This window comes from Henckelia pumila, chromosome 4 (assembly GCF_033568475.1).
Source record: "Henckelia pumila isolate YLH828 chromosome 4, ASM3356847v2, whole genome shotgun sequence".
NCBI lineage: Eukaryota > Viridiplantae > Streptophyta > Magnoliopsida > Lamiales > Gesneriaceae > Henckelia > Henckelia pumila.
Window position 1 is genome coordinate 110,758,771 of NC_133123.1, and position 14,214 is coordinate 110,772,984.

Here is a 14,214-nt window from a genome sequence, read left to right on the forward strand (position 1 = left end):
AATTAGTAAGGTAAACTGAAATGAAAGACACAACCGAATGTTTCTGGATGTTCGGATATTTCAAAACTCCTACGTCATCCCTTCTTCCTTCTCGGAAGGATAACACTAAAAGAAAATTTTTACAACAACTTGCAAAACCTCATTTCAAGACTAGGACTTGCACACAATCGTCTATCTCAGAACTCCTAGTATACAGAATCAACAAAAACAATCCTCGATGGAAAAAAAAAAAAAGAAAAATTTTTTACAACTCGATTACAGATGCACAAGTTGATCCTACAATGATCGAATGATATCTGCGAATTGCGTGCTTCGAGTTTCTTGATCAGTTTAGCTTAAAGAACTTTGAAAGCTTTTGGTCGACTGCTCAGAGTGCGAGTTCATGTTCAATAATTGCGAGAGCTTTTCTCAACTGATCGATGCGCCTATTTATAGGCTTGGGTGTCAGTGATCATAATTTTAAATATTATCTGATTAGAACTCCAATTGAGTAATGATGACAGTTGAGTGGAAAAAAGGTAGACTGAGAGTAGTTGGATAAATAGTAGTTTAGCAACTTGGGTACTCAGTCTCGGTATATAAACTATTTGTAAGCTTTAGCAGTTGAGCGCGCGAGCAGTTTACTTAGTCACTTTCAGTTTCACGATGCTATCAGTTTAGTGACTTGATGTATATCGTTCAGTTTAGCGCTACGATTTCAAAACACCGAAACTTAAAATCTTTAACAATTTCCCCCTTTTCGGGGTTTGACAAAACTTAGATTTATCAAAACTTAGATTTTTTTTTGTTGAGTTTAGTTGTCGATTGCGTTTTATCTGATTTCGAACTGCTAAACTGTTTTTCCCCTTTTTGACAAACACAATAAGTAAGAGGAATAAGCACTTGGAGGAGAAATAGATGTCATTAAATAACGATAATTCAGCAAACATGTGTAGATAACATAAGCAAAGCTAAATTTATATCGTTGATTTGGATAATGACTATGACTGGGTACGGTACGGTATACCGTATCAAAATACGATACCGTATACCGTACCGTACGATTCCGGTACCATACCGAAAATACCGAATTTTTGGTATGGAGAATTTCTATACCGAATATCGTACCGGATATTTAAAAAAATTCGGTATACCGATAAATTTCGGTATACCGAAAAAAAACTCGGTATACCAAAAAAAATTTCGGTATATTCGGTAAATTTTTCGGTACGGTATGACGGTATTTTCGGCATTTTGGTATTTTTTTCCCAGCCCTAATAATGACGATGAGTGCTGTGTGCTCGGCTGGTAGACGATGATATGCTAAACTGTCTCTGATGGCCATCTCTTGGCTGAGTTCTTTGAGATGTATTTTGATTGTGCAGAATCTGTCTAGTGAGAGAGGAAAGAGATTCTATCTGGTTGGTCATACTCTGAAAATTATTTGCCAAGGATTCTTTCAGCGAGTGAAATTCAGTGGAAAGAGTATCCAATTTGGTTTCAAGTGAAGCATGAGATTGATGCAGTTGGGACAAAGAAGATCCTGCTTGGTCAAGCTTGTCCAAAGTTTTGTTTAACATAGAGAATTGTCTCTGTAGTATGACTACTTCTTTTGTCATTTAACAATAAAACTATAAAGCCGCAGTATTATTATTTTTTTCTGGGGCTAATTGGGAAAAGAAATTGTCATAAATTGTTTACGTACTATTTCAAAATTTTGTTGAGGACATATGAAAATATAGGTAATAGTTAGGCAATAATATTGCACACAAATAATATATATATATATATATATATATGGCTAATTAATGAATTAAAATCCATCAAAAAATGAAACAGAGGCGCTTGAGCATACATGCACACACAATAAATAAAGATATTAGGTAGCTAGGGTCTCCTTCTAGACATTGAAGTAGTACTACCCTCGAAGAGATCTTCGATCAATGCCTCGATATCCTCTGGCTGGTATTTGATGTACTTATCAGCTTGTTTTCCATTATCCAAGCATTGCCTGAACCGGCCCACGAAGGATCGGTAAGCCGGTATAACCAACGCAGATATGGAGACCCTAAGCTCCGATTGAAGCTGCTCATCACTAACCATCCAACTGCTCTGTGTTCTATGTATTTCTTCGAATATTGTACTGAATGTCTTCATCCTCTCCTTCATCGTAGCTTTGTTCATTTTCCCACCATTCATTTGAAACAAACCATCTTGATTCAAACACTGCAGCACTCTACTCCACGTCTCTCTCTGATAATTCTTATGATAATGTCTGACAACTGTCGATCTTCTCCGGCACCATGTATCCCCCATCACTCCCCGGATTTCGACGCAACCCTTTACTTTTTGCAATATATATCTTCCGTTGTTCATCAAGAATATGTCCCGGAGAGAAGGGTCTCTGTAAAGATTGGATTTTGCTTCTAAGTTGGCATCCAAAAGCTCCATCACTCTCACCACCTGTATGCAAAACGGAGTTGTACTACTAGTGCTTGGGCTGCTGTTGTCATGGCTATGAGATTTCGTCTCATTCTCCGCCGCCGTCGCTCTGTGCTTTTGAAAGATTTTCTCCAGTGTCTCCTTGTACTCGCCTGCGTACTTGAGATAATTGATCACGTAACGCGTTAATGGGTGCACGGCTCCACCGGGAACTGGTGTTCTCGCCACATCGCTCTTGATTGAGTTTTCGAGATTGCAGAATATGCTGGCAGCTGCCTCCCCGATCCTATCACTGCCCGATGCGATCTCCTCCATCAAATCGGGGGAGCACAAATCGCGGTCCATAGACACAATCAGATTCTTCAGCGTCTCGTACAAGTCGAGGAATTTGAACAGCTTTTCCGCCGACCGTTTCGCCATGGCCACGGCCTCCACGAAATCGAGTAGCTGAATCACCACAGCGCGAGCGAGGTTGCTAAAGTAGCTTCGCCAGATTTGCGGATGTTCCGAAAAGACCGACTCCCCGAGATTCTTCTCGCTGGGGAAAATGACCTGTGAATAAAATTTAACGACCCGGATCCACCGCGAAATCTCGCCCTCCAGCGATTCCCACGACATTTTCACCACGTCGTCTATATTGATCTTTTCGAATTCGAGCCTTTCCATTTGCTGCCTGATGGCATTTCTTCGACAGATGGAGTAAACCTGGCAACATTCGGTTTCGTACCCCGCGGAGACCATGGTCGTCGCGATTTTGTTCATTTTGGTCATGACTTGAGGTGAATAAGGCAGAGAATCATGAATATCTGAGTCCACAGAATCTGCTTCTCTAGGTAACACGCAGCGATCCGAATATTCTTCTTGATTCGGCGGCAAGCCTTTATCCTGCACCCAATTTGTTGCTTCTTCCAACAATGCCCGAAATTCCTCTTCAAGGAATGTCATGGCACGTTGTAACACCATGCTGGTTCTGTTCAAAGTGGGGGACTTGGTGCCATATGATGCAAATTGGCTCAAAGCATTTGTTAATTTGGACATGTGTGCCACAGCTTCCATGAAAAACAAATCGTCTTCGCTCATCTCTTCTCCAAGTTTTCTCTTTGCATCGTCACAATTATTATAGCACTCCAGTTTCGATTCCACCGTCTTTGATAAAGTCTCCACGAAATCGGGAGTTTCGGGAGGAGGACCCGATAACTTGTCATCGATTCCCAGAAGAGAGTTTGTGAATTGATCGATATCTACAAAGAGTCGACGAGGATCAGGCGCGAGGTCTTCATCTCCTCGGCTATATTTCTGATGAGATACATCGTTTAATGATGAGGAATGGAGCGTTGTTGCTCTACTTTGGATTTGGCAAGCTTTGCTGAAGCTATTCTTTTCACCGAGAGATAATTTCTCCATTGATATAATTGTTCTTTGTAATTTGCAAATATAGGGAATTAAACAAGATGATAGCTTGGGGGAAGTTGTGAATTAGAGGCTCAAACAAAGTTTGTTATTTAACAAGGGAGGGTTGACTTTGTCTGCAGAGATTTGTTAGGGGAATTAAGGCAAAATTACGTGATTTGTCTGGTGACTTACTTTTTGTTCTAACAGGATCAAAATTGGAACGATGCGAATATTAAAGGATCAGAATTTTTTTTTTTATTTTCTCGTTTGGGAAAATAAACCATTTCCTGTTTATTATTTACGTTTTTACTAGCTCGCTTCAATCCTCCTCATTTTTTGTCTACTAATATCGTTCCTAATAATTTTTTTATCAAACCACAAAAAAAAACATGTGTGCAAGGAAGCATCGGGTTAGTCTATGCTATACGGGGAGTGTTTCTCCCCTTATTTTAATATCATTAGATCACGTGAGACCCTTATATTTTTATGGAAATTGACATATGTGTTGATGATCCAATGGTTGATATTTGACCACATCATGGGGGGAGAAGTACTCCAGATATAGCATAGAATAATCTGGAAGCATCATAGAGTAATTATCTTGACATGGCCACCACAAATTTGCAATTATGACTTATTTTTCGTTTATTTGCAATTTAAAATTATTTATTTCATTAAAAAAAAAACAAATTTTAAACGACAAGTGCTTCTAAAAATGACTAATTTTTTTTTTTCCCAGTTTATTATCCCACAAAACCGAAAAAAAAATTGGTATATGTAAAATACATATTAAAAAAAATAAAGTTTGTTATATATGTCTTTTCCATATATAATATACATAACGTGTATGTCCGATTTTACGAGTTTGATATACACAAAAAAATTTATGAAATGGTTTTACGAATAAATTTGTGATAAAGATTGGAAAAAATATTAGTTTTCGTTTTAAATATGAATGGGATGACTAGATATAATGAAGTTGTTCATCCCCCTTGTTTAGGCTTTTCTTCGTTCAGTCCATCTTATTTGTTCCCTGTAAAAATCATCCGGGTCAATTTATCAAAATATCGTCGGGTATTCCCCATTATATATTTTGGTCGTACGAAGTTTGTCGTTGACCCGGCTGAGAACGTTATATATGTGCTGTCCACGACATGCTTCAGTTTAGATTTAATGATGGCTTTATGCCTTCGATTAATTAACCACTTCGTGGCAATCCATGATCTTCTTTCTTGCCTGTTATTACCATTTTAAAAATCGAAAAAAGACAAATGGAAAATATTATAAACTTTCTTCAAAGGTCGAGACTCGTACTACTTTTTTAATCCAAAAACCAACATTGTAAACCTCCTCTCGGTTAGAGTCTTATCTCGTTTAAACGTTGTCTTGTTCTCCAGGTGTTAAGATCGTAACCCTACAAGTCAATTATATTGTTGACTCAGAAATTTATTTTTTGTCATAAATCGTCTTTATTTTGATTTAGTTTAATTTTTATTTGAGATTTACTTTATCTTATTACCCATACAAAATGCATTGATAAAGGTCTTAAATATACTATATATAGCAAATTATAAATATGAGTTCGTACGTGTGATGACGATATTTATGAAACACATATTTCAATTACTATGTATTTTCGTGGCATCCGGACGTCTCGGTCATGCTTAACTATATATGAAACATGGAAAATGCAGAATACTTTTTTTTTTTGGGTAACACATGTGACATGCTCATAATTAAGCATATAAAATATCATGCATTCACAATTTAATATCAAAAATTTACTATGCAATCCTACCAACTGATGGTGTTGTCAAAACTGCACCCCTACGACAACGGATAAAATCCGTTGTCGTTTCTCTATAAAAAACAAAAAATAATAAAAATTTTTATATAAATTTTAATATTATAAATAAACCAAAATTTAAAATTTCATAAATAAAATTTAATATACAATTTTTTAGTATTACAAATCACTCGAAATTAAAATTTTAATTCAATGCACACTGCAGAAAAATGCGAAAAAAGTTCAGAAACTAAGAACTAGAGACGTAAACAAAGCGAACATGATCTTCTGCTTCCCATCCACGTTCGTGTTCTCACACGCAGAATATGCTTGACCTCCTCGATTTCGTGCCAAATCCTCTGCGGTTGCCCATATCAAACCTCTCGCCATTTTTATATTTCCCTTTCAATTATCAGGTGGTTGTATGTTAAACCCAAGAGGATCTTGTAATCTGTGCATAATATTTAAAGCAGGGTCATCAAGATACTAGAATATACTTGACTTTGTAGTCAAAGCAAAGTAAAAACAGGCACTTTCAACGCATCTAACAACAAACTGAGTGAACTTTTGGTTTCAAGTCAAGAAGAAGCTTCATCATGTAGTTGGAATCGCCAAGCCATTCAAACACAGAAGATACACTTTTAACCTGATACAAATTATGGATTTTTAATTTTCATCTTTTCTCAATGCTTATGATAAACATGGTTGGACACTGATTCCATATACTTGATACTTTAAAGCTAAAAGTACTAACTAAACATATTTTATGCATAGTCTAGCTAGGTCTGATTTGGGTTCTTAAAAATTTTGTAGTATGAAGTATTTGTGTTTATGTAGGCCTGAAAAAAAGATCAGAAATAATAAATGTGAAAGAAATCTCAGGGACCTGAAATCAATCGGAAAGTTTGGTTATTTATTGCCAGTATCACCCTCCAATATAGCACATATCCTTAGGTTGATGTTACTCCAACAATCATGGATTTTTCACGGTCTAAGAATTCTATGTTAAATCCAACGAAGAAATATAAAGCAGCAATAACATGTTATCAAGGTATTTAATAGATTCTTCAAGTGGGCTCAAGGGCATAACATAATTCCTTTCTGGCCTCTGGGTAACTAGTTTACGATGTAGGTGCTTTCGTGAGTCAAATAAGGACATATAAGAAAAACAATAAAATCCATCTCACACGTCCCATTTTATCCCTTTTTTGATACAAACACAAAGTTGTAACTAAAGATAATTCCAAACCAACTGATAAAATAAGCAACAAAGTAGACTCCTTGCTAAATTTTCAAAACACGTAAAGGGATTCCATCCATAGCCTGGGAAAATAAGATAAAATAAACTAATATTACATCAATGACACATACCTTATTCTGGTCTGAAGATTCACTTTTATCACCACTCGATTCAGAGGAGCCACTACATCTTGGAATTGTGGAGATTACTTTCCTTGATGGTGAGGAATGAGATATTCTCTTCAGTACTGGGAAACCTCCTGAACTCACAAATTTTTAAGAATAAATCATTTCTGCATGTATAATTCAATCAATACACAATCACATAGCAAAATCATGTGCTTAAAAACTAAACAAAACACAATCACATACAAGTAAGCAGACTATAAACATCTATACTTGTCTTGTCGAAACTCCATTGTCATCCTCGTTACAGCCATTCCATCAAGTCTAGTTTTTTCCCTCATCCTACTCATCTATGACAAACAAAAACTCGGATAATTCATTATATTAGCAGATTTTAAGGGGTCCCGTTAAGGAAAATATCCATGTGTATGTTCTGAGTAATTGTTTGTAATGACAAACAAAAACTCGGATTTTAGAAATGAATTTAGAGTTAGAAATCATGGGATACGAGGAACATGGACTCACCATCCGTGAGAGAAAATTCCAAGCCTTTATCACATTGAGAGACTATGGTACCATTTTCACCTTTCCTCATTGTGGTGATTCCTTCATCCCATCCTTCGATCACTTCACCTGTCCGATCAATTTTCACCATTTTCAAATGCAATTTTTGATGAAACAGAGCAAATCCACCAAAATAAGCACCACATATTATAGTCAAAACTTCACTAGAATCTGACAAACAAGTACTCAGAACATACATTGGCCTAATTTGAATGTGAAGGGTACTCCTCTATCCAGGCTCGAGTCGAAGTCGTCTCCATCTTTAAGCCTCACAACAAAAACTCGGATAATAATGCCATATGCTATATTTTCTCCTAAGGATTGACAGGAATATAAACAAGTATTCGAGAATGGAATAGAAGTATTTAGTAACTAAAATCACCTGGCATTGTTGACCTGATGAAACTTAATCCAGTAAACATCAATAAATGACTCGCACTCTTCATCATCCATTGGCTTACATCTGAACAAAACACACCAAAACAATCAAAATATTAATCAATTACTGATACTAAAATTCTGCTTCCACAGAATAAACCTATATTTTTTAGGAACTGACACCAATAAATCCCCAAGCACAACAAGATGAATTCTATGGGGAAATAAAGAATAAAAAGAAAACATGATTCAGAAACTGCCCACTTTCCAGTTATTAATAGTGAAACATGCATCAATGTCGAATATCGAATGATTAACAAGCACTCACTCTTCAACTTTGCCATAGGTAGAGAATAAATTTAATAACTCATCACCGCAGCCAAGCACCGGAACGTTCCTCACAATCAAATATCTGCAGTAAAAGTATTTTGATACCCAATTATTCCTTGAGTAAATCCAAAACTAAAACAGAATGAATTTGTGGGGAATAAAAAGTTAGTCACAAACTTGTATTCATCACAAACTGTATACACTCGAACTGCAGGAACCTCATCTTTGTATTTAGGCATTTTCTCACCTAATCACGCCTAAAAAATCCCCAATCGCCTTTCGTCAAACTTTTTCCTGAAAAAACAGAGAGGAATACAAGTGGACCTAGAGATCAGGAGCTTGGCCGGAGACATGAGCCTGTACTTAGCTCCATTGCTAGATCCACCTCTGACGCCGGGTAAAGTCGTATCCGGAGCCGCCGCCTGGAAAATGCTCGGGAGTGAGAGAGTGACCGAAAGTCTTCCATCATCGATCCTTCTTCTACAACCGCTCTCGATCTGAAGTGGGCTAGAGTGCTATGGCAGCTAGGGTTTGATAATGGATGGTGAGAGCGACGAGGAGAGAAACAAGAGATGAGAGATGAAAAGAGAACGAAAAGGTGTTTCTCATTATAACATATTTAAAAAAAATTAATTTTATTAATATATAAAATAATAATACAACTACGGTTTTGTAGAATCCGTTGTCGTAGGCCATAAAAAACACGCTCAAAGATCCGTTGTCGTATGACCATAAAAAAAACGCCCATCGACAACGAATTTTAATATCCATTGTCGTAGGCCATAAAAAAGCGCTAATAGACAAAATATTTTAAAATCCGCTGTCGTAGGTCATAATCTGTTGTCATTCTTTAACAAAATAAGGCAAACGACAATGGATTTTAATAATCCGTTGTGAAAGCTCATGAGACAACGGTTTTTTCACAAAACCGTTGTCGTTTAGACGTTGTTGTACATCAAATTTGTTGTAGTTGGTTCTCGAACAGCCATGCCATGCAAATTTTCCACTTTCTCGGCTACTCTGCCCTTGCCCTTATTTGAACTCATTAATAGTATCATCTTTGTTAGGATCGACGAGTGCGTGTAGAGGGGAGGTGAATACACCACATGCACTTTCTTCTAATTGAATGACTTGGTTTAGTTATGGTCACAACTAAACTGATTGTTTGTTTCTTTGACTGACAATATCAGTTGATCAACAAAGATTATGTGCGAAAAAAAATCAACAGACAAATTGAACACTTGAGCAAAATGTCAACTGAAATAGTAAGAACACAAAGATTGTTTATGAATGTTCTGATATAAAAACTCCTACGTCACCCTTCTTCTCTTTGGAATGCTCTACTAGAAGATTTGAGTAATTCAACCACTTGTACAATCTCAATTCAGCAAGGACTTAAAACTATCTTAACTGAAACTCCTAGACTCAATACGCAATTCAGTCCTACTGATTTTACAAGAATGAATAAGGTGCTTGAACACTTCACACAAAATGATCTTTGATGATCGAATGAATATCTTGAAAGAGTGTGCTTTTACAATTGTGAGATACTTTGATATTTTGGTAGCTCGAAGGACTTGATCACATATATCTTAGAATGCTTGAATGTTTGAAAATTTGAGAGAGCTATCCACAACTAATCTTCAAGCATGTTTATAGGCATCAATATGCAACGGTCATAATTAAATGCTTACAATTTTATTTGTTTCTCACATTAATTTCTCGTTGCTTGAGTTGTAAGTCTTGAGGACAAGCTCTGAAAATAGTGCAACTCTGCGCTACTACCACTGTTGCAGCATCTGTTAGGGTGTTTTGTCTTTTACAAAAATGGTATCAATTCAAATATTCTGACACTTATATTTTAGGGAATTTTTGATCGAGTGTAACTGTCTTTATTTAATATTTCTTGATAAATTTCAGTCGTCCAATATTCAGTAGAGTACCCTTGACTGATTTGAAATAGTCATCCAGTCCTTGTTCAGTCAAGATACTAAGTTTAGTCGTCAAATTTAGTCTTCAAATAGTCTGCCAAAGTCCAGTTGAATGTTCTTCGGATTAATTCAGTCACCTTCGTTCAGTCATATAAATATCCAATCAGGTCAGGACTATTCTTGACTGAACTGTTTAGTTGAGTAACTCCGATTAGTTGTCCATCTACATCCAGTTAAGTTACTATTTTCAGTCTTTTAATTTTTCCTTAATTGATTGTTAAACACCAAAAGTTAAAATTATTATCTAACAATTCTCTCTTTTTGGTGTTTGACAAAACATAGCTTTGAGTGTCTGTTTTAGGAAAAAATTAATATATTTTTTAGACGACTGAACGAATTAGTATCTTAGACTGATACTAATAGTTGTCTGAGTAGTTTATGTCTATTGTCTTCTCCCTTTTTGTCAAAAATTTTTTTTGCACGTAGATAAAATAATAATAATAATTCCATAAGATAACCATCGGAAGAGAATTACAATATATCAACTGAATGGTGTCGATAAAGTACAGAAGAGCATTTGACTATCTTTTGTATTGGCTTCTCTGAGATCCTTGACCCAATGGCCTTAAATAAGAACCTATCCTCTGATTGCCCTGATGGACACCTTCAGAAGAATCATTGGAAGGCAATGGTGTATTGACAAGAATATGTTGAACCACATGATTTAATGCTCTAATCTGAGAAGTAAAGGCAATGTAATTATCAGCCATTGTACTTCTAAAATTTTTGAAGTACGCAATCAAAAAATCAACTTTGGGGTCGGTTGATTTTGAGTTTCTGTCAGCTGAGGTATTGTAGAAACTTTTGAATTGGCAGTGTCCAAGGCTTTGCATAGTCTATTCATTTGAATTTGAAGTCTTCTCATCTCACTAGATAAGAAATCCCTTAGACTGCTTACATGAGTGTTGTTCTCCGACTGATCTTCTCCGATGGCTGAAATATTAATAGTGAGGGCTATTCACTTCAATGTTATCCAAATAGCATTGATGTCAGGAGAATAGTCATCCTCAGGCACTTCTTCTTCTTTTTCTTCTTCTTCTTCTTCTTCTTCTTCTTCAGGATGATGTCCTGTTGTGCCTGAAGGCCTAGCCTTCCCTGTACTGATTTGTTTACCTTTTTGTAGGATTGTTTCATCAGTCTCTATTTCTACAAAGAACTTTTCAATTTCCAGCTCAGTCGAGCATTGTTCAGTCTATGTTTCTACATTGTTGTATTGTTTCTTTGTATCAGTTTCTTCTTGTCCTTTGTCAGTTTCAAACTCCCTATTCATCAAAACTTCAAATTCAACTCTTTCTTGCTCAGTTTCGGCTTTATTCATTCCTGTATTAGTTCCTTGTTCATTCTTTTCAATTTCATATTTCTGTTGTTGTTCCAGTTGTTCCCTATTAGATATTTCGATTTGATCACTAGTAGTCTCTTGTTCTTTTAGAACTTCAATTTAATTTATTTTTCAGTTTTTCAGTATTTTTTTCCTATTGTTGATTGATTTAAATTTCATCAATCTGTTCAAAGTCAGTTTCCTCAGCTTGTTCATTCTAGGGATTAATTCATGACTGATGTAGCTTAGAAGTGAGATCAATAAGCTCCTTTCAAGTAGATTATTGTTCATATGGTATTTCAAGCAAGGGTTATTACATCTTGAACATAGATGGTTCTTCTTCCACTTCAATGTCAAAAGCTTGATTTTTTCTCAGTTACTTGCTCTTACTCAATTTCGGTGGTAACATTCTTTAGCACATAATAGATTTTGAGAAGGGACACTTTCTTTTCAGGTGGGTCAGCTGTTGTTCGGGATTAAACATCGAAACTGGTTCAACCATCTTTGGTTCAGTAGTGGCTTCTTTAATTAGTTCAGTCGCTAATTCATTCATTGTGTCAGTCATAGTGTAACGCCCCAAATCTATCTTAATTGAGCTTATTTGGGTTAATCAGAGATTTTAGAATTCGAGGATCGACTTGTATTTGATCAGGGACTATTTTGCAAATTTTAGAAATTTGAGGGACAAAAACGCAAATAATGTATTTTATATATTATCTACTCTAGTTGACTTAGTTCAAGCATTCCATCTTATTCCCCTACACGCCTTATCTCCATTGAAGAACCTCCAACATTTCTTCAAGCTTCCAGATTTCAGTCCGAGCTCGATCCGTCCGTTGGAATTTATTTCTGAAGGCAGATTAGCGATCACGGCAGCGAGAGCTCCGTTATATCATAAGTAATTCTCCGATCAGATTCTTTCTATTTTTCGGATGTTGTTAGAATCGATTGAGTTGCGAGTATGTTGTTCTTGGCAAAGTTCTGATCATTTATTCTCAGTCGGTTTTGAATTAGGACGTCGTTCGGAATTGTTAGGAATTTTGTAAGTTTATTCTAAAATTTGAGTTTTGAGATTTGTTGGGTTTGAACCTCTATTGTGGTTTTAGCATTGTTATGAGCTGTTTGAGATGTTGTACTGCTGTCTGTATTTCCGGTTTGATCAGTTATAGCCGTTATGCCGCCAGTTTGAGTTTTGGAATATCAATCGTTTTTATTGATGAGATTTTGGATTTAGGAGTTGGAATTGAGTTTGAATGGTTTGAATTGGATGGATTGGATGGATTGACATTGGAATTATTTTATATCTTCTTTCAGATTCAGTTGCAGATCGTGGAGTCCGGAATTGACAGAATTCGAATCGTTGAAGAATTGTTCAAGGTTTGATATCGAGGTTACTTCATTCTTTGACTTGAATCGAATGATGTTTGATTAAGCCTTTTGTGCTTGTAGCTTGTCCGGATTGCAGCTACGTCAATCAAAGAAGAGGTAAAAGATGACTTGGAATGGAATGGAACAAATAACTCGAATCCGACTTGATTTGAGTGTTCCGAAAAATCACATACTTGCATGTTATTTGTTTTTACTTTAAATTAGTTGAATGAGTTATGAATTTCATTGCATTCGTATTGAGCCAATTAACTTTGTTTTACGGGCAAGAGAGGCCTAGATGAGTTAGATGTTCTGTGGACTATAGTTGAGTGACATTGGTGAGCAGAATTTTAACCATTGTCGAGAAACACTCTCTATAGATGCCCAGAGTCTAGAGAAGTAAAATATGCACCATCCACCTCGATCGGAAGAGTCGGTGTGTTGGTGATATAAAGAGAGCAGAGAACCTTTACCTCGGAATTTCTTGCGCGATTGTGGATGGTGCTGCGCAGATGAGGAGATTGTTTGTGCATGGTTTTAGCTAGCTGGGGTTGCACGATTGCTCTAGAGGATGCGCTGATGAGTTGCTATTGGCGCATGGTAGGGGATGGAAAGATGCGCGATTGCGCTAGGTGCAAGTGCTAATGGGGAGTGGTTTGCGCAAGGAGAAGGTGCGCGATTGCGCATGGTGGAGGCGCGGACGGGGATCTCGTTTGCGCAAGGTGTTGCGTGGATAAAGAGCGCAATTGTGCTTGATTGTGTGCGGTTGGGGATGCTTGTTAGCGCAAGGTTTGCTCATATCTTTGGGAGTGGTTTGCACAAGGAGAAGGTGCGCGATTGCGCATGGTGGAGGCGCGGACAGGGATCTCGTTTGCGCAAGGTATTGCGCGGATAAAGAGCGCGATTGCGCTTGATTGTGAGCGGTTGGGGATGCTTGTTAGCGCAAGGTTTGCGCGGAAGATATGCGCGTTTGCGCAGGTTCTTTCATCCGTAGAGTGTGCGCGCATAAACGTATGATTTGAAATCACAACCTGGAGCGGGCGCCTCTAATCTTGCGCGAGCACGCATGATCTGCTGCCAAAACTTTCAAAATCCTGAAAAAAATTAAAATTTTTGTAATATTAAGCTCCAAAATTCTTCCAACAATGTAAGCAAATAAAATAAAATAATAAACAAAACGAACTAAAAAAACTTTAAAGCATAAATTAGATAAAAATAAAATTAAAATTAAAAAAACACAAAAATTTTGGGTTGCCTCCCAAATAGCGCTTGGTTTATAGTCGTCAGTCCGACTTTCACCG

The 14,214-nt window shown here is 36.8% G+C and overlaps 2 protein-coding genes across 9 annotated transcripts; both read right to left on the minus strand.

Moving 5' to 3' along the window:
* Positions 1–1,797: 1,797 nt before the first annotated feature.
* On the minus strand, positions 1,798–3,837 carry LOC140866999 (exocyst complex component EXO70C1). The gene has a single exon (XM_073272066.1). The coding sequence runs from the start codon at positions 3,823–3,825 to the stop codon at positions 1,867–1,869; it is 1,959 nt and encodes a 652-aa protein (XP_073128167.1). The 5' UTR covers positions 3,826–3,837; the 3' UTR covers positions 1,798–1,866.
* A 1,958-nt stretch (positions 3,838–5,795) lies between these two features.
* Positions 5,796–8,797, minus strand: LOC140867022 (FK506-binding protein 1-like). Of its 8 annotated transcripts, XR_012145019.1 has the most exons (8): positions 8,414–8,797; positions 8,235–8,318; positions 7,911–7,991; positions 7,726–7,796; positions 7,490–7,597; positions 7,211–7,314; positions 6,971–7,098; positions 6,039–6,050 (listed from the first exon to the last, which is right to left on the minus strand). XR_012145019.1 is itself a non-coding variant. In XM_073272090.1 (7 exons), the coding sequence occupies exons 1-7, from the start codon at positions 8,587–8,589 to the stop codon at positions 6,027–6,029; spliced, it is 525 nt and encodes a 174-aa protein (XP_073128191.1). In that variant the 5' UTR covers positions 8,590–8,797; the 3' UTR covers positions 5,796–6,026. The 8 variants fall into 8 exon arrangements, 6 of the variants coding, with proteins under 6 accessions (XP_073128191.1, XP_073128194.1, XP_073128193.1 ...); XM_073272090.1 differs by lacking the exon at positions 7,211–7,314 and having other exon boundaries at positions 5,796–6,050; positions 8,561–8,797; XM_073272093.1 differs by lacking the exon at positions 7,211–7,314 and having other exon boundaries at positions 5,796–6,050; positions 7,726–7,842; positions 8,561–8,797.
* Between the last annotated feature and the right edge of the window lie 5,417 nt (positions 8,798–14,214).